General features: G+C 47.3%; 1 protein-coding gene across 2 annotated transcripts; it reads right to left on the bottom strand.

Moving 5' to 3' along the window:
* Window positions 1–306: 306 nt before the first annotated feature.
* Window positions 307–7,025, bottom strand: LOC116315428 (transmembrane protein 100-like). Of its 2 annotated transcripts, XM_039616185.1 has the most exons (4): window positions 5,316–7,025; window positions 5,094–5,216; window positions 4,691–4,799; window positions 307–2,860 (listed from the first exon to the last, which is right to left on the bottom strand). In XM_039616185.1, exon 4 carries the CDS (start codon window positions 2,815–2,817, stop codon window positions 2,341–2,343), a length of 477 nt encoding a protein of 158 aa, XP_039472119.1. In that variant the 5' UTR covers window positions 2,818–2,860; window positions 4,691–4,799; window positions 5,094–5,216; window positions 5,316–7,025; the 3' UTR covers window positions 307–2,340. The 2 variants fall into 2 exon arrangements, with proteins under 2 accessions (XP_039472119.1, XP_031589586.1); XM_031733726.2 differs by lacking the exon at window positions 5,094–5,216.
* Window positions 7,026–7,641: the final 616 nt, after the last annotated feature.

The following is a 7,641-nucleotide window of genomic DNA, read 5'->3' as shown; positions in this document are numbered from 1 at the left end:
CACCCCCTCATCTCTCTTTCCAGTCCCTCCCCCCAATCCACCCACATTCCCAGGATGCTGCACCCCAGCAGAGATAAAGTTAGCACTGCAGAAGTGACAACGCGTTGTAACCACTACCCGTCATCACCGCCACCACCAGCTCCTGGTCCAGATGATGCAACCCCGCCCAGCCCTTCCTCACTTTATTAACTGGCTGTGTGTCTTTGGGATGCTAGGCAACATAAACATAGCTAAATTTAGCCCCGTGGTGTGTCTCAAACCTGCTCTGCAAAGCAGATCCTCAGTGAGTAAATGAAAGAGCAGTGGTGTGGTTTGGCTGACTTTAATAGAACAAATATTTTACACGAACACGTCCACCAACAGAATAAATAGGAGCTAAACAGCTTTAATACAGTGGATACATCTGCATCATAGTGCACTAAACACACAGAGTAGCATGCATGTCAGGAATCGGTCTATTTGTGACCTCAGCACTGCACGTCGCTCAGTCAGGACACCGTGTTGGGTTCAGACTCCACGATATGAGCGACATCAGCCCCAACGCAGAGACGCGAAGCGCTGAAGATTTGATGGTTTATGACACACACAACGATTCCACACTGTGGATGAAGTGGGAAACACTCGGACGAGCCAGGCGGAGCTCTTTCTCTGAGGATCTCGTCTCCTCCACTTCCACAGAGGGAACCCCACCGAGTTTCACCTCCAAGAAGGCGCCACTCATGTAAAACGATAAAGGCGGCGACAGGTGAGGCCTGGAGGCGGATTCTTTCAGGTAGTCCATGTGTTTCATTATTATGAACATGATAACGCAGGATTGGATGGGAATTGTTAACGCTTAATAAATTTAGCGATAAAGGTCCAACTCGCTGTTACGGCCATAACTGAAGAATTCCTGGGATAATTACGACAAAATCTGACATAAACTTCTTACGGGATAAATTGGCGAGGAGGTCGTTTTTCTTCACGCTGTTCGTAGGGAGAACATCATGGAGTCCGGTTTGACTTTGGGATAGTGATCTGCTCACGTCAGTCATTAATCTCGTTAAGACTCCGCCCTGAGTCGCCTCGTTGGTTTTTAATGGGTTTTCAGATTCAGACGGAAACACAGATAAGTCGACCTTGGCGGTCTGAGAGCTCTGCCGTGCACGCCACGGCACATGGTTACGTTTGTGTTGGTCCCTCGGTCCTCGTGTGCAGACACTTTTATCAGGTTGTGAAACACAGCGAGCAGCTATGTTTATGTTCGTGACATGCTAATGACCCAGTGTGACGCAAAACCGTCTAATCCGACCCCCCCGTAGTCTGAACCCAACATCAGAGGGAAACACATCTCCAGTCTCACCCACAAACATCAAACCAAGGATGAAATCTCCACCGAGAGGAATGCTCTGTGTGTCCCGGGGAAACGGATGGAGGCCACAAATTAGACCGATGAGAGATACAAACTCAGAGAAACTTCTACGTTAGAGTACCTTTAAATGTCTTTTATAGCTTATTAGCAGCTTTAGTTACATACTGTGCATCATAAATGAGAGTTTTACGAAGCTGTCAGCTAAACACTGATATTATCCAAACATCTGATCGGCGGCTTTTAATGAATCAATTCTTCTTATTTTTTTGAAGCCGAACATTTAAAGGTTCATGTTATTAAAACAGCTGCAGGTACTTTCAGAATAAAAGCATCAGCAGTAATCCTAACGTGTCCTGTGTGGAAACTACAAACCTGCTAAGTTGTGTCTTTGAGAAAACTGATGTTTTGGCAATAATTAGATCGAATCCATTTACCTGCTCCAACAATAAGGAAGAGGACCTGAGGGGCTTTGATTTTGTTACCCAGACCTCTGAGCACCCACCGGGTCGCCTGTCCGGGCTCAGAGCTCCTCTAATCCTAACACCGAGATGGGCCCCCAGTGCAGGGTGGGTGTTTGGAGGTTCACATGTTGGTACTCCACAACCTCAACGATAGATAAATCAGAGAAATCGGGCAGATTTGAGGAGCTGGGACCTGAAAATATTCTGAATTTTTGCTTGAAAAATGAACAAAATTATTGGATTATCAACATATTTGTGAAATTAATGACGTGTTATTTTGTTATTTATCTCTTTGTGTCAGCACTAAAGCAAGCTTTTCCTCATCCAACAGCTCCAGCTGATGAAGGCGTCTCCATCATTATTATTATTTTGTCCGAGACGCGTCCTTCGCTCTGCTCGTCTCACTTTAACATCTGCGGTCGTCCTCGCGTCAGCTGCAGGAGGAAACGGCACAGCGAGGTCTCTGCAGTTTGTAAAGCGTCTCACTTCCTGTTAGTTTGTGTTGTTATTCGCTTCAGCGGTCTGAGCTCAGACCACGCAGTACCCGTGGCTCGCCATGAGGGCGGTCTGGCTCTCCCGTCGCTTGTCCTTCTTCTTCTTCTGTCGGACCTTCCAGCAGATGGCGCTGGCGCCCAGCAGCCCCAGCCCGACAGACAGCAGCACCAGTCCCAGCACCGTGATGGTGGACCCGTGGGAGTTGAAGGTGTAGGCCACCGCCGTCACCACGATGCCGGCGATGAGGACCACCACGCCGAACGGGATGGTGCAGCGGTAGCAGGACATCTCGGCGCCACCCGTCGCCGCTGTAAGCTGGACTTCGTTAACGTGCGGGACGTGCGTCGTCACGACGACCCTACGATCCCTCCTGGGCTTGTCCCGGCTCAGCTTCTCGGCGGAGATGGACGGCGGCACCTTCATGGCGCTCCGGGGAACCCTGCCACCACCGCCTTTGCCGTGGAGGTCATCGGGCATTGTGATCTTGCTGGCGAGGAACAGGTGAGCCATCTTGATGCAGGTGTCAGGGATCAGCCAATCAGAGAACAGCTAGCTGTGAAGTCAGAAATACGTTTTTGGTTACATCAAAGACATAAAAACATGGTTTACGTCTGATATTGTTACACTTTGAGTCTTTATGAAACACTTATTGAGGTATTTTATTCCACAGCTGGTTTAAAACCATCAGACAAAAAGATAAACAGCTGCTACACATCAACGCCTCCTTCCCTTCATGGTCACCTGACTTCAGCCTCTGACCATGTGTGCAGCACCGGAGGACAGGTTGGGATCACACGGGTCGTTGGGTCTGAGCTCCAGAGCTGCTATTAAAGTGGAAACGAGGCCAAACTAACGACTTTCACAGATTAAATGTTACAAAGCGTCAGCGGCTCGTTGAGGCGCTGACACACTTTGTGACGACATCTGTCTCTCCAGGTCGAAGCGAGGGCCTCTGCTGTAAACGAAGCCTTAACGTGAAGCAGAGGGAGAGCAGCCTGAAAATGAAAGACCACAGGAAATGATGTGAGGCGTGACGAGGGCCCGGCCCTGCTGTAACCTCATTATCAGCTGAATCCGAGACATTTTCACTCCTAATCAACGACTTTTTCTGCTGCAGCTTCTGACACAAACCTGCAGCTCAGCTCGTTATCATTAAGACACGTTAGAGTGACTGCGAGAGATGCTCTGAGCAGAGCAGTGTCATTTAGACCTGCCACAGTCCAGAGAAGCAGACATCTCTACAGCTGATAATCTGACACACCTCACACTAAATCACTGCAGAAATATGTGGAAATATTAGATCAGAGATAAGAGACCTCTAACTGAACCATTTCTGATTGGAGTCAGGACAAGTGCAAAGCACAGCCTCTTTAAATTTTAAGGTTTCATGATAAAAAAATCATCTTAAAAATATTCTGATATAGAACAACAACAGCGTCCTCACTGCTCTCATAAGCACTTGGAGGGTAAGAAGCCACGAGAGCTGCTAATGATGATTAACTGATTGATCATGGTCGGTGTGAGCATCTCTACAGAAGTAGAAGTTTTGGCGGTTTGCTGGTCTCCATGGTTCAGGTGTGCTACCACAACCTTCCCAGGAGTCGGACGTCACAGCAGATTCATCCCTCTGCAGCGGTCCAATCAGAGTGCAGAGCTCAGACAGCTGTGCATGAACGAATGCCGCAAACCTCAATGAGCTGAAGCTGCGACCGTCTGCTTCTCTCTTTGTGTGCAGCGACCTCGCAGCAGCCATGTTATTGGTCAGGTAATGTCCTTAAAACTGCTCCAACAGCACAAACACGGTGCAGAGGTCAGTTTAGTTTGTATGGCGCCAGATCACAACAACGATCGCCTCGAGGTGCTCGTTACTGTAAAGACACGGCCTGAGACTATATGGGCCTGAGCTCTTCAGGTGATGCTGTGTCACCACCCACCTGTCAGTCAGACTTTAAGCTTTTACACAGGTGAGTTACAGCCGCCTCTTCTCCCCTGTACAGGTGTGATGAAGGGGAAATGAATGTGTTTGTGTGTGAGTCTGTGGGGACTGACTCACTGCTGGAGCTGCAGCACACAGACCGTCTGTGGCTGTTTCTGTGTTTGAAAGCTGCTGCGATGCAGAAATAACATTATTGTTAATACAACAGCACACAGTGTGAAATGAAATCTGCTTTAAGAAAAATAAAATCCCAGAAGAAGCAGCTTTAAAAATGCAGACAGCCGTTCCTGCAGCCTGACTTCCACAGAGAGAGCAGGAGGCTTTAACGTTCCTCCCTGAAATCAGGACTTTCCCGACATTCCAGCAGCCTGCGTGACTAAACGAAGCCTGATGGAGTCCCGGCTGTTGCTGTGATTTTGTGGAGACGGGAAAGCTGGGAGCACTTACTGTGTCAGCGAGCAGCCGTCCATCCCTCAGAGCGCCGGTTCGAGTCTGAGCGGGTCGGGGTCTCCTCGGCGTGGAGCCTCCTCTGGCTCGCTGCTCTGCATCGTCCTCACTGCAGGAATAAACGGGGGGAAGGTGGCTATCAATAGAAGAAGAGGTCCCCCACCACCGCCGCCACACCCACCCCTCCATACCACCTCCTACCCGAGGAGGAAGCAGAGGTTTAACTCTTTCCTCCCTTCAGCTGCTCTCCTGTCTGTTTGTCCCACAGCTACTCCCACTCCCACATTTGTCTTTAAAACACAGTCTAACATCTGGAATCTGAAAAGGCTGCTGGTTTTCTTTGCTCTGACACATTTGACTCTAAAAAAGGCGTCACCTTCTTACACCTGTGACAGAAACACACCTGTGCAGAGCCTGTTTGGACAGGTCATGTGTGTCCAGCTACAGATGAGCCCTAAACGTGTCACGTGAAGCAGCACTGCCAGGATCAGACAAGGGTTAAGACGTAGCTTCCAGGTCTGAAGAGCTGAGGCAGTTGGAAAGTGTGACTAATAAAAACAATACTCACAAAAAGTGAAAAATACTGCACACATGGTGAAAAAACCTGATGGTTACCATTACTTACTGGGACTCCAGACTCCTCCAGAGCACCTCTGCCCCGGCCGGCGTTCACCCCGACGAGTTAAAGCTCCTCCACATCGGCAGTGAGAGCGGGAGCTCGCATGTGAACATTCAGGGTTGTGTTTCTGCTCTGGTCCCAGAGGAAGCCTCCGTGCTGCAGCTGCAAACTCATGTCAACATCTGGGACCAATCAGCTGAACTTTGTTTACCGTCTGAGCAGACTCACGTCCACTCGTCCAAACATGACCAAAGGGCCTGAAATGCTCAAACTCAGTCACTTATTCAACTTTAATATTTTAATTGTGTGTGTTTCTGTGTTTATGTGAAGAATGCAAAGAATGCAGTGTTTGTGCTCCCAAAGGCCTTACAACAGTGAGCAACACTGCTAACGTTAGCTTTAAAATGCAATCCAGTGATCGCAAACATCACCAACAGCACAGACTCCACAAGAGGACAACACTATGAACTGATGTGCATTCACACAGACAGCGATGGAGAGCAAGCTAAGGTCAGCCTGCTAGCTGCTATGTTGGGTATCAAGTAAGCTAAATTAAATAAAGTGATGTTCAGTGGATTTATGGAGATCTCATTAGTTAGTTTCAGAAGCGGAACAGTCTTAGCTATCACTAACGTTCCTGTTAATGCGGACAAACTATCTCACGTAGGAAAAAGTCCTGTTTTAGATAAGGTTGGCTAATTCATCCAAGCTCCTTGGGCTAATCTTTTAACTTAGTAGTGTTACACGCTAACCATCACCAGATTTATGCAGTTTAGCTACGTTATAGCTAGCTTCTCTTCAGCCTCAGCTTGCTTGCTAACATAATTGCTAACAAAATTATGTCTGTGTGAATAGAAACTAAAGGAATGCTACTTGCTAGCATGCCATATTTCCTCCGTACGTAACATAATCCTAAATGCTAATGTGGGCCAATCATCATTTGGTGGCACAAAGCAAAGATAACGACCTAACATGGATGCCGTTAGTCAGCTAGCTGACAGCTAGCTGTGGATGACTGCACGTTTCATTCAGTGCTAGTTTGAACACTGATTGCATTTTATTTACAAGATGTTAACTTCGTATCCACCAACGTTACATTTTTAATACAGCAATTATTTATTTATTCACAGTGCTTAACAAATGGATTAGGTGGTTTATGCCACAGCTGCCATAATAACTTTACACCTACTTCCATCTACATACTTGATTATTATTTATTAAGATTTTGAACTTCTTCAGCCGATAGGAAATTGATAGTGATTATTCTGAAGTCTGGACTGTTTTATTTCATGTTCAGCTCATTTGCTGCAAGACTAAACCAAAATTATGTTAAATAATGTGTTTTAAAGGAAACTGTAATTTTCCTTAAAATAAAGTATTAATTAAAATAAAGTAGTATTCCCACATAAAAGTTCTGTGAGGCAGTAAGAAATAATATGTTTGATTAACAGTGTACAGGCCTCAGAGTTTTTGGCACTGCTTTGTTGTTGTTGTTTTTTAATCCTCGGCATTTTCAGAAACCCTGAGGGAGCGACAGACCACACCGGTGCAGGTTTACTTCTTTTCAAAGTTAGTAAGCGTGTTACGTGATTGGCTGTCAGCAGGTGGTTGTGGTTCTGACCTCATGGAAGTCTGCAGGTCAACATCTGGAACAGCAGGTTCATGTGAAGCAGCCTCCCTGCAGGTGCAGCCCACATTAGGAGAAAGGGAAAGTTCGAGATCCACTTCAGTCTGCTGCTTTCTGCTGACTGCAGGATAAAGTTTGTCTCCAACCAGGAGAGGAAGAGAGAACAGCTTTTTTAGGATTACTGGAGCAGGACGGATGTCTGAGCGTGGAGACGTGTGGCCTGTTCTGCTTTCATGTGATGCTACAGTTCAGACAAAAAGCAGCTCCTTGTTTTTATTTGCAGGAATGTCAGCTTCTCCTCTGAGACGGCAGCGACTGCAGTCTGTGTCCTGCTGACAGCAGCTGGGAACATCTGGCCTTATTTTCAGCCCTTGAAAGACTTTTGCAAAGGCGTTTGCAGATGAGGGGTCACAGCAGGGCCTCAGCCCCCCGATGAGCCCCTTGATTCAGAGCAGAGGGGTCTTGAGACCCAGAGGGGAGAACCCTGCCTGAAGTCGGTCATTTCACATCATCTCAGGCTCCCACGTGTGCAGTTTGGGTTCAGCATCTGTGCTGATTCACGGGTAAAGACGGGAGTGGAGATGAGGCTTTATCCTGCCAGTGAAACTTCACCATGACAGAGTTTTACAGTAAACTGCTTCATAAATCTGACACAGGCACTTTTCTGCTTCTAGGAGATCAGTTTTATAAGTTTTATGACCTCTG

This window comes from Oreochromis aureus, linkage group 8 (assembly GCF_013358895.1).
Source record: "Oreochromis aureus strain Israel breed Guangdong linkage group 8, ZZ_aureus, whole genome shotgun sequence".
Classification (NCBI taxonomy): domain Eukaryota; kingdom Metazoa; phylum Chordata; class Actinopteri; order Cichliformes; family Cichlidae; genus Oreochromis; species Oreochromis aureus.
The sequence above is the reverse complement of the archived record's forward strand: the minus strand, read 5'-3'. Positions and strand labels throughout refer to the sequence as shown.

What these genes read in the sequence shown, in the direction of transcription:
- LOC116315428 (XM_039616185.1), bottom strand. Translation starts at nt 2,817, where the DNA reads ATGGCTCACCTGTTCCTCGCCAGCAAGATCACAATGCCCGATGACCTC.